Source organism: Lagopus leucura, unplaced genomic scaffold, assembly GCF_019238085.1.
Source record: "Lagopus leucura isolate 7727_CA_CO unplaced genomic scaffold, USGS_WTPT01 Super-Scaffold_100035, whole genome shotgun sequence".
NCBI lineage: Eukaryota > Metazoa > Chordata > Aves > Galliformes > Phasianidae > Lagopus > Lagopus leucura.
The window spans coordinates 2,625,718-2,653,696 of record NW_024962284.1 but is presented as its reverse complement, the minus strand read 5'-3'; the positions used below and the strand labels follow the sequence as shown (position 1 = coordinate 2,653,696).

At 43.7% G+C, this 27,979-nt stretch overlaps 1 protein-coding gene and 1 long non-coding RNA gene across 2 annotated transcripts; one reads left to right on the top strand and one right to left on the bottom strand.

The window, feature by feature from the left end:
- Positions 1-27,358, bottom strand: BBOX1 (gamma-butyrobetaine hydroxylase 1). Its single transcript, XM_042882713.1, has 8 exons — positions 27,256-27,358; positions 23,202-23,582; positions 22,466-22,580; positions 10,384-10,582; positions 6,808-6,913; positions 4,574-4,770; positions 3,729-3,895; positions 1-2,055 (listed from the first exon to the last, which is right to left on the bottom strand). Exons 2-8 carry the CDS (start codon positions 23,550-23,552, stop codon positions 1,895-1,897), a joined length of 1,296 nt encoding a protein of 431 aa, XP_042738647.1. The 5' UTR covers positions 23,553-23,582; positions 27,256-27,358; the 3' UTR covers positions 1-1,894.
- LOC122186228 lies at positions 1,552-13,664 on the top strand. The gene is made up of 3 exons (XR_006181094.1): positions 1,552-2,087; positions 10,907-11,054; positions 12,655-13,664. It is a non-coding gene; the product is annotated as an uncharacterized LOC122186228 (long non-coding RNA).
- Positions 27,359-27,979: the final 621 nt, after the last annotated feature.

The window sequence follows — 27,979 nt, the reverse complement described above, 5'->3', positions numbered from 1 at the left end:
GAGACTTGATTCTTTTATTTTACAGCTGTTCAAAGTTATGGGTTTACATATATTTTAAATGTCAGGGAGGAGCTTGAATGATCCAGATCTAATTGTGTTCAGAAACAGTTGTAAATAATGATTTAGTATCTGTGTGCAAGATGTTGTGGTGAGATTTACACATCAGCCCAAAACAATACTCAGTTCCTTAATAGCTTCTAATAATCAGACATTTGAATAAAACGGGTTTTAGAAAAGTAGAGAATAAAAGTAGAAAATCTTTAGCAGAAAATCATCTTTATTAATCCCAAGATGTCTTGCTAAAAAGCTATGAATTGAAATTCTCACTAAACTGTTCTAAGCAAAATATCACAGTTAGAGCACACCACTGCTGGTATTTCATAGAATATAGGTGTAAACCTTCCCCCCTTCTCATAGCAAGGACAACAAATATTTTCATCTTCTTTCCACAGTTAACTATTAAAGGACACACTGGGAAATCAAATAACTGCTAAAAGCTCATTTTGTTATGCATCATGTTACTGCCCCTTCAAAACCTGACAAAAGCATTTCACTATTCACTATTTATTTGGGACTGGCTCCAAACACCCAGTGGCTGAATGGAGCATATCTAGTAGTGGAGGGTATTGATTGTGTCTGACTCTCTGCATCCTGCTAACTGCAGTGGGAAGGACAGTAAAGAATCGACTCAGTGGATGTATTGTCGGGTATGGACACAGATAGGTAAGGAAATACACATTTTAAACGTTTCCCTTTCATTTTGGCATCTGAACATGGCAGGAAATGCAGTGGTGCAGAGCTGTAGCTCACCTGCTACGTACTGCTCCAATGGCAGTGATTTTTGCATGGTGTGATCTCTAGTTGGAATGAAACGAGAGGGAAATACCCATCCCTGGAGGGGTTTAAGGCCCAGATAGATGGACGCTCGGCAGTCTGATCATCTAGCACTTCATCTACTGACCGGCAGCCCTGCTTGTGGCAGAGGCATCAAAACTTTATGATCCCTTCCAACCCCAGCCATTCTATGATCCTGCAGACCACCTCTGCCAAAGGTTGGGTTTGGTGTAACAAAACTGGACCTGAGTACAGCTGCAACTTGTCTGTCAGGTGCTGAGTCAGCAGCTGCCTCCCAAGTGTTCTAATTCCAAGCTGTGCAGTGGAAGTAGCATTCCTCTTCCTGACTTTACTATATCAGCCCTGAAGATTTTGATTTTATCTACGCACAGCATCTGATGTGATTCTGGCCCTGCTTCTGACCTCTACACAGAGATTTTTCTGTTCCTAGTGCAGTTGAAAAATAATTCAATGCATTCTCTGAGAGCTCTGTAATAAAAGTTCCTTGTGGCTGTGACTGTCACATGCACAACAAATATACAGATTACAGCACTTGTTGAATGACTTGTATTGAAGTGTGGTTCCATTTAGAAGGGTCACTTTAGACAAATAACTCCGAAGCAGAGGTTGTTGATTTTAATAATGAATTCTGTTATGATTTGTACAATGAAGGACACTTTTTTTTGAAAATAGTGGTTGGTAGTTCATGACAAACCTTTAATAAGCAATGCTTCTAAACTCTTTCTTGACATCCCTTTGAGCTTTCTAGGGAGGCAGGTGTATTAGCGGAGGGGACTTAAGGCAGCCACAAGCTGACAACCTTTATTTGCTTTTTAAACTGTGTGGAAAAAATGGCTTTAAACTCAGTGAGGTAGTGATTCACTCTTAAATTACCAGACCTTATGTTGTGCTGAGTGACAGCTTTCTTAGCAGCTAATGGAAATCAGTAATAGATTCAGATATTCACTTCGTTAGTTTCTCAATTAAAATACAGTGGGTTTTTTTTCTTTTTTTTTGATGCCAGGCAATCTAGTTTTGCTTGCTCTAGTCAGCAGGAAACTCAGTCCCTATTGAGGACCCTCTTTCGGAGGAGCCGGAGCCTCGACATGACCACATCCCAGTCTGCGTAGGCGCCCTCGAGGTGACGTGTCACTTCAGAGCCTGAGTGGTAGCTCCTGCGGCCGTGCAGCACTCGCCAGTTATCAAACGTTATTATGTCTCCTGCAAAGAGATTGCACAGCCTCTGACATCTGGTAAGTTATATTCCTTCAAGCAGACAACATTGAGGTACACCTCGATCAACAGCTAGGGAGCGATCATTTCAAAGAAGGGGCAGGTCCCTCTCCAACTCTACTGCTTTTCTTCTGCCTGCCCATGAGATTGGCCAGTAGAAAAGAAACCAGCTGGGATATCTTAGACAACATGATTAGACAAGTTTCCTTATAAGAAGGCCTTGTTTAAAAAAGAACTTCTGCCAATAAAAGAATTCACATTTTTCATCCCAGATGCTGGGATGCGTGGACAAATAGAATCTGCCAGAACTGTGCAAGAACGATAGACCAGAGTAATGTACAACACATACCTTTTATGTTAACTTTCCACCTCATTTATCCATGTGGTTATTGTTTGGAAAAAGTTGTTCTGAGGTGATGCTAGCTACAGAGATCAACAGAAAGCCTGCAGCTGGGGCTTAGCCCAGTGCATTATGTAGCCCCAGGGGTATGTAGGCTTGCCACAACTCAGAGGCACAATTAAGTTAAGTGTTAGGGGATCCACACTCCGAAGAAAAGCACCTCCTGAACAGAAGCACAACTGCAAATCCATGGGAAGGGCAGAAGGGATGAAAGGCATAAGGTGATTTTCTTTTGATCAGTCTGGAAGTACTTATACAATATGCATCCTGCATTACTATCCCTGTTAAAAGAGAGGAAGTTAAGAACTGGCATAACTAAGGCCAGCTTGCCAGTTCAATTTTTCTCCCTTGTGTGCTACCATTATGATAAAATCTCTAATTAAAAATCTCTAATTAACTAACCTCATACCTTTTCTTTCCTCCTCTCTCTTCCCTCTACCACCATTTTAGAGCATTAATTGATGGTACTTTGAAGTACTTTGTTTTACCATTTATTATGTGATCTTATACATTATTTTCTTGTGTGTTCAGAATAGGTAATAATTAGTTTCCTCACAGATATTTTAAAGCAAGTAGCATCACAGTGTGCAAGGCAGTCAGATACACTAACCAGTTTACTTCTGTGACACCTTGTGAGAGGTAAGGGACTGTACATATCTTTATTTTATAGCTGGAGAATAAAGGATCTGAGATTCAGGCCAAGCTAGTTAAAAATCTGCTGACTTTTAAAGAACATCTGTGCAGTTACATGTTCAGAACATAGCTCTGTACTCAGGCATTCAGTGTCTGCGCACAGAAGACAGCTGAATTCCCTGCTGTGCAGTTGGTCTCCCTTAGCATTGTGCATCTGTGATTTCTGAGCTGTTCTGCAGCAGTTATAAAGGTGCCCCTCCAACAGTGTGGAGCGCTGTGCATCAAATGAAGCAGAGGGATGAGGATGTGGTGAACTGGGATGGCCCAACAGCTGTGCAAGTGTCAGGTGCTACTGTTGCGACATGCTTCCTACATGGCACGAGTTCTCACTGTCACAAGAAGATAGACTGCATTGCCCATCACTAACTGTGGTGTTTGTGGTTTGTTTGTTTTTTCATAGTGAAGCAACAGCAGAAGAAACTATGTAAGGATACAGCAGTGAAATGAAACAGGTGACAGAAGGGCTGAAATTTCCTCTCTGTGCCAGGGTAGAGCTAACAGTGCTAGAATGTTTTGACGTGTTAGGAAAAATGTGAAAAATCACAGCAAAGAGAAACAACTTACTGACCTGGTTTCAGCTTGAAAGTAAACTTGTGTTCTGTGCTGTTTAATAAGTCATTGAATTCCTTTAGAGCTGCATAAAACGGCCTCACTTCTTCAGCTGGTATGTCAAACACTGTGTCTCTTGTTGCATTATTGAAATTGATGCGAACTGGTTGGCCTCTGTAATCCACACTGCAAAACAGATGAGGAAAGGAACAGAAACCTTTTGACGTGTCTAATGGATGACTGAACTCTCCTGTTGAAGCTTCAGTGTTGTTCTACAACTAAATTCAATTCTGTGTAAAAGGACAAGTTCATTTCCTTCATTCAAGAGGATTATTGGGTTGGAAGTTGATAATCAATCCTAACGAGGGAAAGGGGTCATCAGAAAAAAATGCAACCAGTCTCCACAAAAATCAGTATTCTGTACACATTAATCACAGAGCCAAAGTTTTAAAATTCAGAAAAAGTTGAATTTGATCTTTTTATAGTGTGTAGTTTCTTAGTCTGAATGCTTCAAATGAGGACCTCTCTTTGGCATGGTACAGATGTGCAGACACGCAGCACGGACTGGAGTTCAGTAACAAGCCCAACTGCTGAGACACCATGCCTAGAAGTTACCCTAATGCCCACGAGTTTGTGCTAGTGTTGTAAGGGACACTGAATAAGGAAAACTATGCTGTAGTGAGACAAAGGGAAGAAAAATAGCATGCTGGCCAAAAAAATAAAACCACAAATGTAACCCCAGCCCAGTGAAGCCACCATTTCCCCACGAGGTGGCAGGAGCAGACCTGCCAACACATGTTCCTCCATATATACATCAACAACTTTAGTTTCTAAAGTAATAGTGTGAGAATGGAGGCTACTTACTCTATGATCCTTTGTTTTCCCTGCACAGCAAAATCACAGTAGTCAACCCCAACGTCCGTGTAGTCTACAGCAGTAGAGGTCAGGATCTGATAAGCTTGAGGATTTTGGTGCTTCAGCTTGTTAGCTGCATGAAATCCATCTACAATTTCACTCTCACCTCCTGTGGCTGTTTGTTTAATGCAGTGAAGAAGCTGAACCTGTAATGAATTAAGATCTCATTTCAAGAAGAATTAGCTTCTGTATTTAACAGTCCATTAGAATCAGTCTCCTCATATCGGTGTGGTTTTTTCCAAGCAAAACACTAAGTTTCAACTCCTCTAGCTTCATAGCACTCTGCAACCATTATCATGTAAGCAGAAAATTGAAGTACTCTAATTGCATCCCCTTTGAGAGATCTTCTAACCCTTGCAGCCTGTTATTATTTTCTGCAAGTCTCTGCTGTCAGTTCTTTCTCTCAAACTGCTTTTTGCTGCAGTCTCCCTCCTTATTGCTCCAAAGAGGATTAGTTTGCTCCTGCATTGTGAGTTATCTGTTCACATAGGGGGAAAGGTGGCTTACTGATGGCTTACCGATGGCAACAGGCCTAGTATCTGTAATAAAATAGGATTGAGGAAGCTTAATTGCACTTCATAGTGAAATTGCCAAGGAGTAGGATGGAACAGGAACTCCCTGGGATGCTGACAAGTCAAGCATCATGCAAAGCACATTAAGCTTGGCCAAACTAGACAATACACATCTGTCATGCAAACACAGCTACCCTTAAAAATGCTAAAAGCTAACAATGGCCACATTTCCCTTCCATGGTAGTGAACTATTTCTGAGACAGTGGAGGAAAAATAAGAAACACTGGGGAGAGAGAAGCAGAGAACAGTTTGCCACAGTCTACTGCAGTGCTGCACCCACAGCCCTTGAGAGAAGGACCGAGCAGCTGCTGCTGCAGGAGGGGACTCCACCAGCATAAAGCAGAAGGAAGCAGCTCTGTCCAAGACCGGCAGACAGCCATTCCTCCTCTAATCTTCATTGGCTTGCAAAGGCTACAAATAACTTATCCACACGATGCAGCAGCTTCCTACCCTATTGTCCCACTGCCTTTGGATTCCATGCCTTGTGAGCATATTTGCATGAAAAAAGGTTTTGCCCTTTTACTCACGTTTGGTAGCAGTGAGAGCCTTGGCACACACAAGACACTGAGCTAATTCACATCTGTGCTCAATTAACAAAGTAGTGTTGTAGGGGAACTGTTGAGTCATGGCCTGAGCCACTGATTGAGCACCTGGGGAAAGGACCTGGTCAGCCCTGGAGCACAGGTGAAGGCAATTCAGCTGTGTGACCAGGAGAGGAGCCTGGCTCCATCTCTCTTAGGACCTCATTTAGGGGCTGACTGCTACTGGGGCAGGATCTCTTTCTGGACATCCCTCCTTGGTGAAGCTTTCCCTGTCATTCTAGAATCTTCTGACACAGCTAAGCAACCTTCTTCCCTTCCCTTATAGCAGCTCTCTATTGTTCCAGTCCTTTTATCATCTCACCTTTGTTGTAACACTTATCCCATTCTATTGATCTGTCCACTTGCTACAACTGTTCTATTCTTAATCTTAGTATTATGTTAATGAAGAGCATCTTAAATAGGCAGTGTTAATCTGGCATTTATATGTGGATAAACCACGCTGACTTTTTAATTACTGAAAAAAATGATATGAAGTACTCTTGATGAATAAGAAAGGGAAGCAGTAGGTATAGATGCAAACCTTTGCAGGATTAACTTGTTCCTTTGCACACGTTTCTATTACTTTTCAGCTCTCTGAGGAAGTGGATCAGGCTTTGCTGTGACAGGGCGGGGGTGACCACCTATTTCCTGCGGTGGTTCAGCTTTACAGAGTGCTCCTTCATGAAAGGAACGTGCAGGCGTTGTGGTGAGGGATGTGGTTTAGTGAGAACTATTGGTGATAGGTGGACGGTTGGACTGAATGAGCCTGTAGGTCTTTTCCAACCTTGGTGTTTCTGTGATTCTGTGAAAGGGTGAAAACTTGTCTAACCTCAGCCAGTTTGCAGAAGGCAATACAGTATCTTAATCGTTCTTCTCCCAGTTGCTTCTCCTCTTCTCCTAAGATGTCACAATGTGGCTGCAGCATCTAAACACCCAACTGCTTTGTTATAATGAACAGTATCAAAAGCACATACCGGACCCTCATGCTTTCCCCCTTTGCATTGTGAAGAAGCTGGTAGGTTCACCTTACCCCAGGTGGGTGCTGCAGGACAGGGTAGTCGGTGTGAAAGCACAGCTTCCCTGTTGTGTAAGCCACATTGTTGGCATCTGCTTTGTCCCGCACTTGCCAAGTTGGCCTGTACAATGAAAGGGCAAAGAGCAAACATGTTGAGCAATCAGCCAGTGCAAGGTGAAAGTGTGAAATCAGAGTAGAGGAGAGTTACTGCGTCTTTGAACATTCAAAATGATATGAAATTATCGCATGTTAGGATTATACAGAGCACATATTATCACATGAATCACATGTTAGGATTGTACAGAGCACATGCCTGAAGGCAGCCCTCAACAAAAGCATAGCGTAGATCCCTGTCTATATATGTCACCAGAAGCAGGCTGTGGCATCACAAGAGCATAAATTACTTAAAATAAAAATATAAAACTCATTTTATTTCCTACTTTAACTACTGTACACCAAATATACTATTTGTAGTGTGCTCAAGTCTTACTTCTTAATATTTAAAACAGAGGCTAAAGAACATAGAGACCAAAATCATATTATATATCCACAGATGCTTTTTGTTCATTGCAGGGGAGTTGGACTAGATGACTTTGGTCCCTTCCAATTCAAACAATTCTGCAATTCTACATAGGATTGCTGGAATGAGAATCATTTACAAGTCACTGCGACACCACCTTGCGAGGGAAGTCAGAGCTGTCCTGCTGCTATGCTTGGTAGGAAGCTGGTCCCCGAGAACCTCTCCACGTGTGGAGCTGCTGTCAAAGCTCATCACTGTCTGCAGCCAGCCATGGTTAAAAAAGAGAAAGCAGTGCAAATAGGGAGCCGGCTGTTAAGCGTGGAAAATAATCAGTTTCACTTTGTCAGGGTATCAATGGCTCTGAAGCATGAACTCAGCCACGTGGAGAGCCAGCAAGTGCAGGATAAGTGAAGGAAAAAAAACGCAGGTAGTGTGAGGAAGCTCTCACCCTCAGAGAGAGGAGAGCAGTTGGAATGGTTTATGACTTAGAAATCACGGTTAAATTTTAACCTCAATTGCTCATACTGTTTGACTGAGCAGGAAATTTGGCACCAGGCAGGTGTAGCAATTTTTTTTTGGCATTAAGAGGCAATGTGAGCTCAGTCTCTCTGAGCAGAGAACAAGTGTGCCTGGCACATCTTTAGTTTTGGCAAATGGTTGCAGTAGGAACTGAAGCCGCATGTAAATTGTCTGGCCTCGCACTGTGTTAAAAACTGAGATCTCATTCACAAAAGGTTTGGGACCTGCATCCTTCTATGGCAGCCAGAGCCCTCTGGGAGGGGTAAAGGGGTAAAAGCCCAGAGAAGCTGTGAATGCCCCATCCCTGGGGGTGCTCAAGGCCAGCAGGATGGGGCAGCCTGCTCAGGTGGGTGGGAAGCAGCCTGTGGCAGGGGGTTGGAACTGGATGGCCTTTAAGGGCCCTTCCAACCCAAGCCTTTCTGTGATTCTGATGACACTGTAGGGCAGCATGTACCAAGCAGACATCTAGAAGTGAAAAAAGGGATAGATCTGCTACTGTTACGTTCCAGTAAGCATACATGGCCCTACAGAGGTATGTTTTATTTGCCAAGCTGGACCAATCCAAAAGTCATCCCTTTCCTTTACAGTATTTGTTATGTCTTGCATTTGGGCACTGGTGAAATAGCAAGGGGATTAGCAACGGTTATTTTATTACAGTTCTAAAAATCTCTTTTTAGAACTGTCTGCCAGTAATCTATGAACTTTTTTAGAGAGGACGAGACATAAAATGGCTCTAAGCCTGTTGTTAAGGCTGGAAGCTCAGGAGAGTTTCTGCTACTGCGAGCAATGTCTGAGAACAGCACAGCTGGGTACAGCACTAACTGCCTGAAAATTAAACAGGTTAACTTAGGAGAAAAGATACCATAGGTAAAGTCTTCTCTCTTCTATTTTAGTAGTATTTTAAGAGTGGATTCGAGATATACATGGCAAAAATTAAGCAACAGCAGTTCTTATAAAACACTTGAAAAAAGCCAGCACCGCTACCCCCCAAAAATAAGCCAAAGTAATAGAACTATTTTTTAAAAGACTTAAAAAAAAGCATGGTCTGAAGAGTCATTTAAAGCCCATTTCATGAGCACCGTGTGTGCCAAGGTGCGTGTAAGCCTACTGTGAGGAGATGTGGCTAACCGTTGTGCAGCAAAATAGGGAGTGACTCTTTTGAGAAGGGTTAATGCTTTGCAGCCCAACTTTCTGGTTACAGTCTTTGTGATTAACAGCGGGAAAATAAGGTTTAGTCAACACCAACAGAGAATTTGATTTAAACAGTGAAAGCAGCTCTAACTGTTATTTGTCCAAATGGTGTGGACTGGTGTCCAGTTTCCACCTTGGCCTGAAACAAGGGGAAGTATTTAGTAAACACTGCTATTTATAATCCTATTTGGTGAGAATCGGTGAGGTACGTCTAAATTCATGAAAGAGATGTAGAACAAACAAACAAACCAACCCTCCAACTGATGATACAAGTAAATCTGAATCTTTTGTTGGCTTAACTTTCTTACTAGGATCACGTCAGAACAGAAACAGCAAGAAGTACCACTTTCATCATGGCACAAGCTGTCAAGTAAGACCAGTGGTGGGCTGCCAAGCAGAGAAGTGCCTGACATCAGGAATGCTTTTAAAAGCAGAACATGTTAACTAGCACTAGGTGAGGTTTCCAAGTCAAGCAGGGAGTTCTGTTCCCATTGGTTTTAGAAGGATTGACATGACTGAGTCCCAGCTAACATTGAAATCTACTTTTCTTTCTGGCCCAGTAAGTAGAAAGGGGGAAGAAAAAAGCCTCCGACTGCATGAAGGGGAAGAAAATCTCCCCGTCTGAGTTGAAGACTGGATGGAATGTGGTCCTTCTGGCAAAGGCTGACTTTTTATATTTCTACTTCTTTCTGTTTTAAGCCATTTAGTCAATGCAAGAGACACTGGCTGTTGCCCACATAGTTTACCTGGTTATTTTCTGAATGAGGTAGGTCCAAGTGAAGGACAAGTCTTACATATAGGTTTTTTTTTTTATAGGGGAGAAGGGAGCTTTCTAGCTGAAAGCTCTAAATATTCTGGTTTTGGGGTCTATTCAGGCACAAGAAATAACTGTGCTTTAGTATCTATTATCCCAGGAGCATACATGGCTGGGATCTGTGCCCAGAGGGGCATGGGACATGCAGTGGAACTGGGTTCCGGATTTCAACCAGCCTCCATTTTACCTCTCCTCCTCAGTGTGTTGTCCGTTCCTGGACAACACATTAACTGAAGTTAAGATGGGAACCTGCTCCAGAAATCTCACCAAGGAAGGGGTAACCTAGGCCAAGCTGCAGAGTCCACTGTTGTTTGTGGATATAGCAATTTGGAAGAGGCCTTCTGCGTAGCCTCATGGGGTACACAGTGCTGCCTTGTGGATCTGCTTGTGGCTTTTCAATAAGAATTGTCCTTGCATCTGCAGGCAAGGAAAAATTAATCCTGTTTTAATAAATTAACCCACAAGAGACGTCCAGCAAGCTGAATTCAAATGCTCTGGAAGTAATTACATAGCTGGCAAAGCAAGGTTATTAAAAATCCCAACTCACCCATAAAAAGTGAGACGCAGGAAACCAATCCTGTGGCCAAGCTTCACCAACTCTCCCTGCCTTGCAGCAGCTCCTGTTAGCAGCACAACTCCCATCTTCTTCAGGGTGCGCAGCCACTTGTAGGCACTCTCATCATTGTAGATGATTTCTTCAAAAGGTATTTGGGGAAGCTGTAGGTCTGAGCCCCAGTGCTGATGTTCTGAAAAGGAAGGAATAAGGAAGCAACCAATCAGCTGTTTTAGCATCAGAGCACAGAATAGTCCAAACATGAAGTTAAAGAGGTTTTTATGCATTTGTGGAAATGCCCTTAGTCAACCTGCAGGGACCTGAACCCCAATCTCTAAGTTTTTCTAGACAAAAAAATAGTCTTTATGATAAAGTGCAAGAAAACATTGCAGTAAAGAAACAGATTTAAATCAGAAGTTTGCAGCACAATACAGCAGAAGACATACATCAGTGTAACAGCTTAGAAGCTGAGAAACTACATCAGATGCATCAGTGACTAACCAATTTTCTTTTGTAGGTTTGTCTCCACAAAAGCACATCCAGCCAGATGAAATCCTGCAGGATGGTGTCATTCATCTTTTTCTTATTTGGAGTGCACTGATGCTATTTCAGATGAGTGCCAGTAACAGCCCAAGACTATTTACAAATCCAAGGGATGCCAGGAGGTAAGGAAACCAATGTAAGGAAAGACTGAGCAATGAGCAGGAAGTTGGGTTCCACCCATTCTCAAACAGCATTCATGAGAGCTGAATGAGTTTTAGCAGGGGGGGTTGGACTCGATGATCTCATGAGTTCTCTTCCAACCCCTGCAATTCCGTGATCCAAAATTCTTCCTTCAGTATAACTGAGTTTTTAATATTACGCCTAAAATACTCTCTGTTCAATCAAACTGTGTGAACACAATCTTGATGTGGATTACTGCGTTTGAAACTGCATCTAGAAAAGGAAAATCTGCTTGCAAGAATCATAGAATCATTTTTCATTGGAGAAGGCCTTTAAGATCATTCAGTCCCACTGTTTACCTATCACTAGCATTGCCCTCTAAAACATGTCCCTAAGTACTACATCTGCCCTTTCCTTAAACACCTCCAGGGATGCTGACCCCACCATCTCCCTGGGCAGCCTGTTCCAATGCCTGACCATTCTGAGGATGAATTCTTCCTAATATCCAACCTGAACTTTCCCTGGTGTAACTTAAGGTCACTCCCTCTTGTATTCCTGCTAGTTGCACAGAAGAGGCTGATCCCCACCACCACAAGCTCCTTTCAGTAGTTGTAGACACCAATAGTGTCTCTCCTGAGCATCCTTTTCTCCAGTCTGAGGAATCCCGGTTCCCTCAGCTGCTCCGCATAAGGCTTGTGCTTCAGACCCCTCACAGCTTCTTTGCCCTTCTCTGGACACTCTCCAGGGCCTTGATGTCTTTCTTGCAGTGAGAGGCTTAACACTGAACACAGTACTCAGCAGAGGCCTCACCAGAGCTGAGTACAGAGGGATGATCACCCCCCTGCTCCTGCTGGCAACACTATTTCTGATACAAGCCAGGATGCCGTTGCCCTCTTGGACACGTGAGCACACTGCTGGCTCATGTTCAGCTGAGCACTGACCAACACCCCCGAGTCAGTTTCCTCTGCACAGCTTTCCAGCCACTCTGCCCCAAGCCTGTAGTGATGCATGGGGTCCTTGTGTCCAAAGTCATGTCCATGTCCAGCAAAGAAGATGGACACACACCTCCCAGGCATGTAACTCAGCACAACTCATAACTCGACTTCAGTGGAGATGCCAAGACAGGGGTCTTCCATCTATCCCAAGATCTTAGGTGTCAGGGGCAGAAGGAATTCCTACCACTAGTTCTAATGGGTAGCCTCCCTCCTGCACGGAGCAGGGTGCTTCAGCCTGTCTCAGTGCTGGAGGCACTCAGCTCCACCGGTGTGCCCCATGCTTACAGTTTCCTCACTTGCACTTCAAGTAGCTCTTCCTTCCCTGCCTCCTTTCTGCTGTAAGACAGAAACTCCATTCCTTCCACTTTGGTACTCCAAACTTCAGACAACACAATGACTACAAGTCAATCATCTTACCCCATAAACGGTGAGTAGCCCAAGAGCCCCTTTAAGCTCTCCTGCACAGTTGCATCTCCTTGTGAGTAAAAATGCCTCTCAAAGTTATGCCTATGCAGAGAATCCTTACACCTTGATGTCAAGACACCTTGATACAGATCCTCAGTAAATGACTAATAACCTGTTCTGTCTTTTTTTTTTTTTTTTTTAGCTTTGCTAATATCACATCTTGGATTGATTGTGACAAAAACTGCTGACCAATTCTGGGACTAGGAGAGGATCCAGCCACACTTAGGCTCCTTACCCCTGTGGCCCAAGGAGTTTAGGAAGCAAAGGGATCCATTCTGAACCTTGTGACTCAACAGGAGGGCCCTGTATGTATTTAACCTACCCTCTATGCAGAACATCACACGTATCCAGCCATCTTGTTAATGTTGTGATTTAACAGCATCTTATGTCAGTAAACATATTCCTGTTCTTCTTCTATGAACAAAGAGTATAGTGCATTTGTTTCCATTTGCCATGCCTCAACAGGAAATGCTCAGGATTGCTTCTCCAGGACACATATAAGACAATGTTGGACACCTTCCCAAGATGATGATGATTAGAAGCAGCATTTACTTTTTCCCTTGTGCAATCACCCTGTCCTTTAAGAGACACAGATACTCACTGTTGGGACTGAATGGTCACCCAGCAGGACCAGGTTGCTATAGCTGTTCCCTATTGCTCCTAAAAAGCGGAAGCAAATTAACCAAGCATAACCACGGAGTATGGCTAAGCACTTTGTAGATATGTAACAATTGCAGTAGCAAAAGGCACTTGATAAACCAGCAAGGCATAAACACACAGAGGATGGGCAAGCAGGAAGGCACAGATGGCTGCATGCTTGATGTACAGGAAGCAGGAACAAAAAGTAAACTCAGCAAGAGTGCAACAAGAGCAAATGAAGGGTCCTCCTTTCCATTCAAGAGAAGAAGAAAACACCAACACAGAACGAAGGAAAACAAAGGAAGAACAGTGCACCACACCACTGGTTTCCCACCTCAAGCAACACACAAAGTCCTGTACCTTGGAAGCTGTGCAAGCCACAAAGTATCAACGCTCCTCTATTTTATACTCACAGATACTCTAGGATGAGTTTGTTGTGGACCACTTGTGTGTTGATGTGATGTGTACAGTTAATAAATGTCAATCCTGTGAAGTGTTACTTTAAAACTTAAAGCTGTGCTGATGTCTTTGGAACAATTGCTGAATCTGGGATTGCTCCATGGAAGGAGCAGTGTGCATACACACAGTTGTACCATGTACACTTGGGACTTCTCTTTCCAAACCAGTTCAGCATCTCCCCAGCCTGCTTATCAAGTTGAGAGGTGCTGAGGGTACAGGGTGGATACCAGTAGGGTGAGGGGCAGCATGGTGATATAGGGGGGACTGCAGAGGGTGGCTTTGAAATAGGGCCACTGAGATCCTGCCAGACAGAAAGGGAAAAGACAGGAAATTAATCGTGGTGCCCAAAGCACATCTTCTCACCAGGACACTTTCTGGAGTCTGGCAGATGTTTAAGCTGTTAACTTTAATTAAATTTGTCTGTGCTACTGGCACAGGGCACTGAAATCCACAACTGAGCATCGTGTTTTGTACTTAGCTACTGGTGATTTTCTCCCCCAGTTGAAACGACTGAGGAGAACGTCCCCGAGTACTGCACAGCGTGTGCCACGGAGCCACCCTGCTCTTCTGCTTGCCTGCTTCTTCACTCAGAGTTTGAAACAGCCACGTGAAATGGCTGCCTGCACACCTGAAAGACAGCTGCTGTGTAGACTCACTCATCATTTCTTTCTTTCTCCCCCAGCCTCTTTTTTTCCCCTCTCTAAATGATCAGAATTAGCGTACATATCGTGCTGAAATGCAGCCAGTGCAATCCGCATTGCTACATGCTGCACGTGCCTTCGCTGGCCGCTAGATGGACCTGGCCTGCTGCAGGTCCTGATGCTGCTTTTGTGGTCACACTGCTCTGAATTCTAATGCACAGACATTAACAATAACTGTCACTGGACAGCAAACACACATTGCTCAGCAACCTTCATAAACGCCCCAGGATGGCACAATGTTCTCTTTGATTCTGTCTGATGGCTGCAGTGTTGGAGTTGTCCTGGCTTGGCTGCTTAGAGGAGCGAAGGCACTGCAGTGAGGGAGATGTCCCAGATTCTTTTGCAGAAACTGCAGTTCTTACATCTTCTATTTCTTTTGTGGCTTATTAATAATTGTGGAAGTTGACTGCAAAATGAGGCAACGAGGTGAGATCTGTCAGCTCAACTGGCAACGCAGTGGCAGCCACAGACACCAAACACCCCTCAGACAGACCCACCTGGCCACATGCTTGAGGTGACTGTGGGCACAGATGTCAGTGCAGGCCGATTTCTTTCTCTCCTGTGCAAAAGATCTATTTCAGACTGTCCTCATGCTCTTTTCTTATTGATTTCATAGACTAGAATCATAGAATCACAGAACGGTTTGAGTTGGAAGGGACCCTTAAAGGCCACCTGGCCCAACTCCCCTGCAGTGAACAGGGATACCTACAGCTCCATCAGGTGCTCAGAGCCCCATCCAGCTGGACCTTGAATGTCTCCAAGGATAAGGCATCCACCACATCTCTGGGCAAATTTCCATTTGTAAGTCTCATAAACTGTCCAGTCCCTTGGTTTGTACACACAAACACACACGTCCTTCAAACCAAAGATGTTGCACAGCAATGGGTGAACAGGACAAAGATGCTCTCTTACTTTTTGTTTCACAGAGATCTCGCCTATTTTATTACAAAACTTTCTAGAGACTAGTTTAATGGCAAGTATTCTCTTAAATCACAGCCCTGTTCTTACAACTAAGACATTATTGATTTCCCTCGCTTAGTTTGAAGCTGATAATTCATTAGAGATTGCACAACCAAACACAAATAGATTTTCAAATATTAACAAAATAATGGTTTTAAATCCCCACCCAGCTTACTTGACACTTTTGCCAACATCCACTTACGTTGACTGATCATCAGTCAGAAATGATACCACAGAAAAATGCAGACTGCATCCTTTATAACCTCCCCCCATCTCTGTTTGCTGTCCAGCTCCTTTGGCAGACAGAACTGATAACAACCACTACAAACCCTAAGAGCAGCCTGCAGCATGGGAGCTCTGAGGGATTTCACCTGGTCACGGAGGGAGACCCTGCACTGCAAAGACATGGAACAGGGCATTATGCAAGGTGCTCATAAAAATGTGAACCGCGGGGCAACCAAAAGATTTCCCCTCACTTTGGAGAACAAACACATGCAGATGGAATTTAACTGCAGCTCCAAGTGCTGCAGGCGTCTCTGCATACAGGAACTGCGGTGTGTTCCCTTTGAAGTCCCCATGCTCACCGTGGTGCTGGAAGTTCCACCTCATGGTAGCACACTCCTTTTGCAGCCAGCAGACATGGGTTCGAGTTCACGTTTTAAATCCTACCTCACATTTCAGAAAAGAAAGACTCTAAGATCCCTGCCCCGCAGCGGGCTGTTACTGCAGCCAAAAGCTTAGCATTTCAGCTACTGCAGGAGTAAGCTCTCCCCGTGGACATTTCCTCCCACTGTATTGTGCAACGACACCGTGCTAAAAATGCCAGAAGCTGAAAACGCATTGTGTACAGCTCCAAGTTTTACTAATCCTTGGGAAATGTATGGAACGCAGCAGCAGCTGGTATCTGGGACAAAAAAATAACCTAGTGCAAAGTTAGGATTACAAATATTCCCTTACTTCATGACTTCACGATCTTTCATTCAACTTGAAACTTTCAGCACTTTATCTGAACTCCAATTGTTGCCTATTCTGAGAGGAATTAAACAAATATTTTCATACATGTACACATGCATTTTTTCACAGCACATGCATGCAAACCACAAGCCTGGCAAACGTGTTTTTCTTCCCTTTTCTTTCTCTTTTCCTTAATTTCTTAAATTCTTAGATGTTTCTAGACCACAGATCATTTACAGAGCTTTCCAAGGCAGCATGTTGCCTCTGTAGCTTTTTTTAATGCACGGTGCCCATGCAGGTACAGTGCTCTGGAAGCTTTGCTCCATCAAATGGAGCACAATGGCTCCTTCATCTCTGGTACAGGTCAGAGTTCTCTTTGGACTCCACTGACTTTGAGCCAGTCTGCTGGCATGGGTAAAACCAACCCACTCAAAGCCTACCTTGATTTATCACCTAATCTCAAAGAGAAATCATTACAGATACTCTGGTTATTCTTCAAATGGGCCACATTTCCTTAGCATGTTTGTGATAATTTCACGTGCACGTATCAAATGCTTCACTCTAAGAATACGATTACTGCTTTTAATGCTAAATACATGAAGAAAATTAGGAAAATAATCAAAGCAAGAACAAACTCACGTATTTAGAGCATAAACCAAACCAATGCCCTTGCAGGACCGCATAAAAAATTTCACCAAAGCTAGAAAAGACATCTTCAAGTCTTGTATCCAAGTCATTGATGAGAACACTAAAGACAGCTGGCCCTGAAAAGGAGCTCCGTGGAACCCCATTACTGACTGGCTGCCAGCCTGATGTAACACCATTTCCTACAAACCTTTGTGCTCAACTCATCAACCAGTCGTTCACCCATCACGTTATATTTCTGTCTAGCTGGATGCTGGAAATGTTGTTCAGAAAAACACTGTGGGAAACAGTTTTGCTGAAATCCAAAACGATTACATCATCTGGTTTCCGCTGGTCAACGAGTTTGGTAATCTTGTCAAAAAAGGAGATTATAATGATTCGTAGCAGAGAGTTTTGTACAGCCTTATTAATCTTTATTTTACATGCTAGTTACTGCGATGGGTTCTTTTTGTTTCTTTTTTTCATAGAAGTCTTAGCCCTTTATTAAAATATAGTGACACTAGGTTTAATCCTTCCTGTAACTGCTGTAGACCTGGGGCTAATTTCTAACACTTCTTTCTGACACAAGCATGGACTAACTTTAAATGATGTTCATTTCCCTGAAAAACAGTAAAGACCTTCCTCTCGTGATTGGCCCCAGAAACCTCACAGCCACTTGAGTAAAATAGTAAGGCCTGATGCAGGGGGAAGTTCTTTGCTATGAGAGTGGTGAGGGGCTGGAACAGCTGCCCAGAGAGGCTGTGATGCCCCGTCCATCCCTGGAGGTGTTCAAGGCCAGGCTGGACGGGGTCCTGGGCAGCCTGGGCTGGTATTAAATGTGGAGGTTGGTGGCCCTGCGTGTGGCAGGGGGTTGGAGATTCGTGATCCTTGAGGTCCCTTCCAACCCTGGCCATTCTGCGATTCTGAGCACCTGATTGAGCTGTGGATGTCTCTGTTCACTGCAGAGTTGCACTAGACAGGCTTTAAAGGTCTCTTCTGACCCAAATGATTCTTTGATTCTAATTCCAGGAGGAGGAGGAGAGAGAAACAGTAGGTTGACACTAAAAGCAGTGACATTGTGAAGACCTCCTTCCTCATCAGACCCACGCAGAAGGATGATGTGCTGTCAAATACTTACAACTTTACAGATTAGCAGGTCTATAATTCTTTGGGAAAGGGAGAGGAAAACTCAAGAAAACAAAAAACAACCCAATGATGCAAAGATATTCATGTTCTTCTACTTAAAAAAAGAGCATTTGCCACTACTTCCTGGTGGAACTGATCCCACTCACATTCCTTATTATTTTATCATGTCAGCACAGCATACTTTTTTCCCCACTCTGTAAGTACAGTTAATATAGTTTCCATTGTATTCCAGCAGAAATTTAAGAACATAAGCTCTTAAAAACTAAGGAGTAAGAAAGACAGCAGTGATCCATTAGCATTCGGACAGCCTTAGTTCTCACTTGCAAAGCACTGCTGCTGTTGCCATATCAAAAATCCCCATGTTTACAACTGCAGCTGAATAATTCACAAAGGATAAAAGCAAAGGTCTTGCAGAATTATTTCATTTTTATTGACCAACTGCACTGTAACTAAGAAAACCCCACATCTATGTGCTTTTCAAAGTGTGAAGAACGAACTGCTTTTGAGACAATTAGTCACCACGTCTTCCAACTTCAGAATAGCAATTCTGGGGAAAGGAAAAAAAGAATCCCATTTCTTGATCATTCCAGATCAGCCATAAAGGCTCTAAATGAGAAGCCTCCACAAAAAGAGATTATAGCCTTTGCCCAGTTTCTGCAGACAGCACGCATGCATCAACAAACACCTGGAATTACTCAGCATTTCAGTTGTGACAGGGTAAGTACCAACTGGCAAGCTTAGAACCTTCTAATGGAGAATAATAAATTCATGTGCTTGTTTTTCAGTTTAAAACAGCTAAAATGTTTTTTAAATGTATTTAGTACTCTAAGAGTAGCTGGATAGGAAAATCTGGAACTTTCTGGAGATTTAAACTACTGAATTAAGTCGGTTATTCTGCCCCTTCATTTCAGACCCACAACGTCTACTAATGGAAACAAAACAAATGATATGAAATTACTTGGAGATGCGTGGCATAATGCCTTCAAAAATACATTCTCTTTTTTTATGAAGAGGAAGAATTGAGTGGAGAGGTAATCTCTTCAGGGGAGGTTCAGGATGGACATGAGGAAAAATTTCTTCTCTTAAAGAGCGGTGAGGCAGTGGCACAGCGGGTTGGTGGAGTCACTGTCCCTGGAGGTGTCCAAGGAACTAAAGGACATGGAGTCGTGGCACTGATAGATGTGGTCAGTGGGCATGGCTCGGTTTGGACCACAAGATCTCAGCGGTCTTTCCCAACCTTAATGATTCTGTCTATAATGAGCTTTCTCAAAAGACTATGTACCTGACTGGGGGGGAAGATGTGACTGAGCAAGTCAGCACACAGCTTAACAGACTCCTTGATAGATCTTACCACTGTGGAGCTCTGAGAGACTGGAATGTAAGACAAAGAGCAAAGGGAGTCAGAGGGTAAACAGGAGGCTCTCCTGTATGCGCTGTTAATCTTGTCACAATTGAGAAACCTTTCATCCTTTATCACCGTTGTTTGGGAGAAGTTAGGGCCAATTAACTGCTACAGGAACCTTACTGCTTGTAAGTGGATGGTATGTAAGATGTATGTGAACACAATAAAGAGACCTATTCTGATGTTACAAGAAACTGAGAGAGCTCTCCAACTCGACTGACACCTGACGAAAATGCATCTCAGAAACAACTGGGAGGAGAGTTCCTAGGAACAGCTGGTTACTTTTAGAATAAACTTCATGTGAAAATTTTGTTTTGTTTTGTTTTCCCAGAGAAGGAAGAAATGGCATCAGTTATTGGAGTGGATCCACAATGAAACTAAACGGCAGGAAAAAGAAAAAAAAAGATTGCACTGGCACAACTGCCAGCAATCTGCAACAAAACCCAAATCCTTTAGGAAAGCAGACATCACCGTTTCAGAAAATGCATTTTATATTTGTCTGATTAGCATAGGCACCACTGACAGATGCACATAAGGTAGAGGCCTGTGTGTGTACGTGTCTGTATTTCAGTGGTGTTGCAAGCTCCAAGACCTAACCACAGGTGACGCACAGGCTTGCCTAGAGGCTGCTGTATTTGTGCTTCTCAAAATGTGCTAGCAATTACAGCTCTGAAATTGACAAAGCCACAGATGACCAAAGCAAAGCAACTAAGAACCAGCTGACATATTGAAATTAAAATTCTGGAAGGTTGCACTGTTATTAGCCACACAGCAAAACGAAGAAGAACTGAAAAACAAAGCACAGACAAGTGCACATCCTCTGGTCTTGACTGCTTGTGCCAGGACACTGCTTCCTCCAGCAAATCAGTTATTGAGGAGGAAAAAGGGAGCAGCAGCCTTGACAATGTCAGCAATGAAGGTTAACCACTAACTAGAGCAGTCTGGTGAGCCTGCTCTTGTATTGGTTGAACCAGCACACAGGGCTGCCATTTCAGATCATTGTCTGTAATGCTATACTGCTAGGACACGATCAACTACTTAAGAGCATGTCATTTGCAGTGCTGTAGCTGCAGGGACCAGAAGGAAGCTGATTTTCAGCTTACCCCAGTACACAAGGAGAAGCTGGTCTCAAATAGCCAGCAAGCAAATTCACATGCCTTAGAAATGCAGCCTTCCTTGCAAATGAAACCTGAGAAATGCTGCAAGGAGCAACCTGTCATAAGGAGCCAGATCTTTCCCAGAATTATGAAGAAGAGCACAGTGGCACTACTAAGCAAGGCCAAAGTTAATGTGGTTACTTTATGTAACTTTTGCAAACATATTTCCTCAGATCACCGAATTTGCAAAGCAGTGTCCAAAGAATAAAAGTATCTTTACTGTACATTTTTCTGGACCGCTGCAGTAAAGAAACGCTGTAGCAAAAGGGAGAAGTCTCCAACAGAAACATGGCATTAAGATCCTGAAATTAATCCCAGTGTACAATGTGGCAAGCCATGTCCAGTTAGGTTTTGTAACAGATGCAAAAAGAAGCATCGCATCTGAAATACTGCAATCTTGGTTACTGATACATTTGGTAATAACAAGACATCTGGATTAATTTTTCTGAGCATCTGAGCATGAATTAGACAACTGGAGCAACACTTGATTTACAACGTTCCCCCCAAAACGCTACAGAACGTCTCGCTAGCTTCCACAGCATCTTCACTTCTCCAAAAAACAACTCAGGACCTGAGAAATCAAGTCTAGCAGTTTCCCTGTACTGGGTTTGCATCTTCATCACGCTCACTCTGGGAACATGCCCAAGCCTCCAACTTAGTAAACAGTGTTGTTTATTCTTGCCAAGGCAAAAATAGACATCAACTTTTATATCAATCACCAGGGGAAAAAAGTTCCACTCTGGAACTAGTAAACAACTGTTACATGATCTACTGAAATGAATGGAGATATTACTCACCAGCAGAAGCCTTACGCTAGTTACAAAAGGTTGAATCTAAATAACTGACTTTTGTTCAGGAGAGCTTGGAGCCAAGGAAGATGTGACCTGCAGAAGCCAGCTCCCTAACTGCCCAACAGAGCTCAAGAAGCAGATGGTACTTATGGTTTTGCATTTTTGCATTTATGGTCTTTCAAGAAAAAATAAAAATCATTTTCCTTTGTTAGAAAACAAAAACAAGACAACACTCACAAGAAAAAAAAAAAAAAAAGACCATAAACAAATTGGCCTTTCGCTGAGGAAACCAAAAGCTGGATCTGATTTCTCACCAGTCTGCCTCTTCTTTCCTTTACTAGAATAAAACCTTATTTCAACAGATAAACTCATAGCTCTGAATACTTTTCCACAGCTTTCTGCAGCAGCAGAACTCACAGGAACACCATCAAGGCGAACTGCAGAAACCTGGCAAGTTTTCACACATTTCACACTCCCTGTATGAAAGACTGCTGAAGAAAGAAGAAATGAGGATGTGCATCGTGGCAAACCTACTGATTTCATAATCATTCATTCCGAAGGGTGAGTGATGTGTAACCACAGCTCGTACTGCCTGCGCTACGCTGCCAGTTGCACAAAATTCTTCATTTCCAAGAGGCTGCCTGCTACACAGGAGGCAGAGCAAACACAACCAGAACTTCAGCACAAGGCACTGGTAAGCTACACGGTTACTTTTTAACCAAAAGCCATGGAAAGGAGAAAAACATTTCAGTTACAACTTGCTTGCAATTTGAAACAACACACACTGGCCGTATCACACAGACCAACACTGCTCCACAGGACTTGTTTTTGAGACCTCCAAACCTTATCAGAAAGGAAACAGCTTTTAGGAAAGCGAACACAGCACAAGCAGCAGAACGTCTCCCTTCCTGCAAGTGGGCTTGGATAGAGCAGAGCTGTTGGCCCACAGTCCAGAGATCAGAAGAGGTGAAAAAGCAAACGTGACCCCAGAAACTCCTCCTGCTTCAGCTGGATAGGCTTGGCCTTCACACATTGACTCTCTATCTAGATAGGGTCTGTAGCACCAGACCATGCGAGTTTGAAAGGTGTTTGAAAGGACACATGTGGGTTTGATTCCTACCTGGTAAAAATAAATCTTCTCGCATTTCTGCTCTGGCTGCTTCAGAGAAGCATCGTTTTTTCAGCCACTCAGCTTCATATTCGCTTGTGTGTTCATCGGGCCACGTGATAGATATCTTGGGAAATAAAAAGAAATGCAATGTTAAGGACAAAAAAACAACCAGAAATTACAGAAATTGGAATATTTAAATCAGTAATATCACAGCTAAGGCTTCCACGTAATGTAACTGCAAACAATTAATGAAAATCCAACCTGAACAGCATCCAAATTCCTATGCCTTTTATAGATGTTTATTTTCACATGAGCACATGACCTAATTTGCTATTTTCTGTGGGCTGCTGTCACTGCGTGTACTTTGCCTACCAGAAACTGGGAATCACAGAAGCTGACACAGAACGCTTCACTAGAACTCAGAAGAGCAAATCTGCCTTTCAAAAACAGGCCAAGAGAGACGTACGAAAAAAACAAATGTTAAGAGATCAACTGTTCAAAAGTTTTGAAAGTTCTTTCCTTTTCAAGAAAATAGATGTATAAAGCCAAAATGACATACAGAGTTGCTACGTGTGTCAGAAAACATTAAAATTTACAGAAGGATTGTTTCGTTTTGCTTAATAACCTCCCCTTGTCATGAACAAACGCGAACGCAGATGGAGAGATACAGAAGCTGGGCCAGTGCTGAATGTTGGGTTATACTTTCTACAGTATCCTTTCTATGGATTAAGATCATCATCCTTACCTTTCTCCTGTCTGTCAGAGTGACTTCCTTGGCCACAATGTCAACATCCAGGTCCTCAAAGAGCAGCTTGCGGGCCTTGGCAGAGTGCAGGAAGCAGTGTGGGCACTGGCAGTTGTCCCGCAGCCAGACGCAGGGGTAGCAGCTCTCACTTCCATCCTCCCACTGCACACGGACGAGGTGCTCCGCATCTGGAGCCTCCACTTTCCGTATCCCCGCACTCATGTAGCCCGTGTGGGTCCTCCGTGCTGTCCCCCACCAGCAGCACTGCAGCTTTGCAGCCCCAGCAAGCAGGCGCCGGGTCACGGGGTGGACTTTGGTCCCCAGAATGACACGAGCTGCCAGCCTCCACATGCTGACCTTGGTTGGGTGGCGGTGGTGTTCCTGCAGTACCACAGAGAGCAGATTATTATTTAGGGAGCACCTGTAACAGAAGGAGCATGTTAAGGCAACTCTCACCATTTCTTTCTAGCTGAATATTTAGGAATACTCATCATCTCATTGATAGCTTTTGGGACACAGAGGATATATTTGGGACACAGAGGATATATTCAGACCTGTTTGTCCAAAAGTCCCTGCGTTTAGCAGAGCTTCGGCTGGATTCATCAATTTGTTCATCCTTGTTCCTGCGGCCGTTGGATACTTACAGCACAAAGGTCCCTTGGTAAGGCACTCTGAGACAAGTTCCACAAACCAAACATACGTACTACTGCTGAGCTACTGAGGTTTCCACTAGCTTAGAGCTGAGTAATTCAAATCAACTGTACGCCGTGCTGACGAAAGATGACGCATCCAAATCTTACATCAGAAGAAAAGTTCTGGTTTAACACTTTCCTTGGGCCCCTGGCAAATCACTAAGTAATCACATTTGTTTTTAACTGGAAGTTCAGCAGTTTCAAAGTTTGTATATCTACTCTTAATTTGTTCAGTGTTTTGTTGTTGTTTTTTTTCCCCTGCTGTTTTGGTTCTTGCACAAATATTGATGCCTGGTTGCAACCAAAGCCTTCCCTCTGTCCTTACACAGGGAATATCTCTGTAGATTCAGTATCTTTACACACTGAGATCTAGAAGAGCTGTCAAAAGAATTCCGACTAGCATAGTTAGAACAATGCTGCATAGGACCTTATGGTCTCCTTTTGTTTTTATTTCATTTGATTGAGTACAGCAAAGCACAAAATTGATTTCTGCTTCCTTTTCTTTGGGCACAGCAGTCCCAGAAGAATCGCATTTATTACCAACTTTCAGTTGCAATTCAATCCAAGGAACAGCTCTGTGCACACAGACTCTAACCTCTTTTATCCAAAAATGGGTTTGTAACCAGACTGAATATGTATTTCCTTCTCTCATATATACGTATATAAAACACACACGCATCCATATGTAAATGCAGGTACTGCTTTAGTAACTGCTTGGGATAAGACTGTGAGAACAGGATTTCATTTTGAAGTTGAAGGCTACCAGGAAGCTCTTCTGGCTTACCTGAGGTGAGGAAATTCTGAGAACAAGATATTTTTCATTATGTGAAACATCCATTTAATGAATTCTTCACATAGTTCATTCACAATGTATTTCATATACACATGACACCCAGAACAGTTCTCTCATGTCAGTTCACAAGGCTTGCCAAATAATTTAAGTATCATGTGCATGCTTAGCGTCGAACCTGACAACCCACTAAATCGCTTTAATCATTTGAAGCTCAATGTAAAAAATAGTTAAGCCTTTAATTTCTAAATGCCTTTCAAGGAAGACTCATCATCAAGTCTAAAATACTATAATAAGCTTGACAGATTCAAAGGGTATCCAAGTTTCTAGTATTCTACCATTCAGATAAGAAATCTAAACTTGTTTCTAAAAAACTCCTTAGGAAAAAAAAAATAGAAAATGTTGGATTTATTTTATTTTTTAATGACAAGGAACAAAGGTGGGTTTATTGTCTACCTGTCACAGAAGTTGCCTAACTGCTATTTGTTCTCCTGGCAATGGATATCTCACAAAACACCTCTCAAGCACAATTCTCAGTCGGTGACATTTAGTTTTGTAAATGCTCTGGAATGAAGGTCAACCTTAAAAAAACAGATGCAACCAATCCTGCCAGACACGATTTCTAGTTAAAACAAGAGTAATAAAACTTCTGGAAGGTATGGAGGTGAGATACACATGATTTATGTTACACTGAGGAAAGCTGTAAGTCAAATGGGAATTCCCAGTTTTGCTTGGATGCAAGAAATGAGAACAGCCAGGTTCATCTTGCCTAACTTTAGACATGTACCACAGTCACCCCATCTGAACATCGCAGGCACCACCCATAAATAATGCACTCATTTAGATCCCAGCTCAACTGACCTATTTAGAGACCTGCTTTAGGATGAGGAGAATTGAACTCTTACTTCTCTCCACCAACTAAAGAGAGAACCTCCGCAGTTAGCTCTGATGTGGATGTTACAGTGCCCACGTTCACACGCATCAACACGTTTCATGGCAATGATCTCATGATTAGCTGCTGCTCCTGTTCACAGACCGCTGCTGCTGCACAGAACCCACTGCATGCAGTGCGGATGGTAGCAGCCCTATCTTTAGTGCCATGCAGAGAAGGCCTGAGTTGCTGCCATTGGTACCCCCATCCCAAGTGACTTCAGCTTTTGGCATCATCACTCTAATCTATTCTGAATCACAAAGTACTCTCTTGAAATACTTCCAGTCCTGGCAACCAGACTCGAGCAGCCAGCCACGGCACCCAAATGGAGGGGAGGCTCTCTTTCACTGGCAGCAGCAGAAGCCTTCAACACATTTAGGTTAGGAAACAACTTCACTGCGTACTTTGTGGCTTTTTCAGTATGCAGATCTACATTGCCCATTGTTACTCTGCCCCAAGACTTTGGGCCTATCCAGATCTTTGCTTTATGCCTATTTATTGAAAATAGTGCAGTAGATCCTGCACGACACCGCTGTTAGCTGGAAGGCTTCAGGGCCATTTGGCTGCCAGCTACACAAGAGAATGCCATGAAAATTATTATAGCAAAAAGATTTCCCTAGTGCTGGAAATATTCCTAAAAACTTCAGCAGTGTTTGCATTACACTTCTGTTTCTGCCTTCAGTGTAAAGCAATTGTTTGGGTTAGCCACCTATCGAGAGAAATCCTGTAACAACAAAATGCCTGCTTATGGTTTTCCTTGAGTTTGTCATAACATAGCGTCACTATTAAAATGAAAACCCATACGACAATGCTTAAAAACACCTGCTCCAGCATGCCCTCTTGGTGTTCATCTTCTCAGACGTGCAAATTAAACAAACACATAAGTCTAGTTTTTGTCCCACACTGCTTCACAGAACAATATACTCCCCTCAGTAGCTCCCACCCATGCTTAATGATCACACACCAGTAACCGCTGAGCTACACAGCTGTTTTCTCAGTAGCTAAGGCACAGTGCTAAGTGCTGGATAAATACAACTTTAGGTCTTAAAAGCCTTGAGCTCAAGGCACAAAGCAAGCTGCAGGTAAACCAACCCAAATGCCTGTGCTGGTGATTCCAGGCCAGAAATAGGAAAAGCACACCTCGTATTCTAGGAGGCTATCAATGATGCTTAACGGACCCAATCTCCCACCGTATAGATTGTGCTAATGAGTTAGTTTAAGTGCTATTTTTTTTCAATTTATTGACAGTTGTTCAGAGGCTTTAAAGGGTAAAAAAAAAAAAAAAAAAAAAAGTCAATCTGATGCTAATGCAGGCTGAACTACAAGCTCAGGGAGCTCTATCCCCTGCACCGTCAGGCGGACGATCGCCACGTGGTGCCGTTTCACACCGCGCTAAATGAGAAGCAGCGCTTCGCCTGAAGTCGTTTATCAGTGTGCCCCGACCGCGGCCAGAGGAGCAATGAATAACCGAGAAACAGCAATTAATAACCGAGAAACACAGAGCGAGCGCCCTGCATCTCAGCTCCCTGCACTGCCGTCCCCTGCCTAGGAGGCACCAACGTAGCGCTCTCTCCACTCTCGCCACGCGGAACGCACAAAAGCAAAGCGGCAGGCGCGCACCATAAAGGAAAGCAAACCTACGTTTACATGCTGCACACGGAGAGCCAAGCAGAGACGCAGCTCGCACGGCTTCCCATCGGCGAAGCGGCTCCCGGCCACGCTCCGCCTTCCAGCCCAGGCGGCCCGCAGGCCCAGCGCCCCCCCCGGCCTTGCGTAGAGCCCGGCCCCGGCTTCCCCTACCCGCGGCGGGGCGCTGCCGGCCGACCGCTCCGGGGGCGGGGAACGGAGGCGCAGGGCCGGGCTGCGCCTCAGAGCCAGGTGGCTCATGAGAGGGGGGAGGCGTTGTTGGCGTGCTGCAGGTGGAGCTGCGTGTGCTGATTAACGGTGCCGGTGATTTCAGTGTCGAATGTTGTGAGCAGCGAGCTCCAGGCAAACGAGCTTCTTGGGAATCAGTTTTAAAAGAGCGGTAGCGTGCAGTCCTTGCTCGGTGCTGAACATCTCCTTGCCTGGCAAAACAGGGAGTGTTGTGTTTGTCTGAATTGTGTGTGGAAGGGAGGCAGGCTCTGAGAGACAGAAGCAGGATCACATCTAGGAAAGCAGTGAAAGGACCTCAAAATCATGCAATTCCAACCCCTACCACTCACCAGATCAGGCTGTCTGGCGTCCCATCCAGCCCGGCCTTGAGCACTTCTGGGATATCCTCCCTGGGCAGCATGTGCTAGTGCCTCAACCCTACCTGCCCCTCACTGAAAAACTTCCTCCTGACATTTATTCTAAATTTCCCCTCCTTTAATGCCATTCCCAC

Excerpts from the sequence above, each read along its gene's own strand:
- BBOX1 (XM_042882713.1), bottom strand. The coding sequence starts at position 23,552 with ATGTGGAGGCTGGCAGCTCGTGTCATTCTGGGGACCAAAGTCCACCCC. Across the intron at positions 10,583-22,465 it reads AGAAGATTTATTTTTACCAG|AACATCAGCACTGGGGCTCA; the intron begins GTAGGAATCAAA and ends CTTCCTTTTCAG. Across the intron at positions 3,896-4,573 it reads GGAAAACAAAGGATCATAGA|TGTGGATTACAGAGGCCAAC; the intron begins GTAAGTAGCCTC and ends TCTGTTTTGCAG.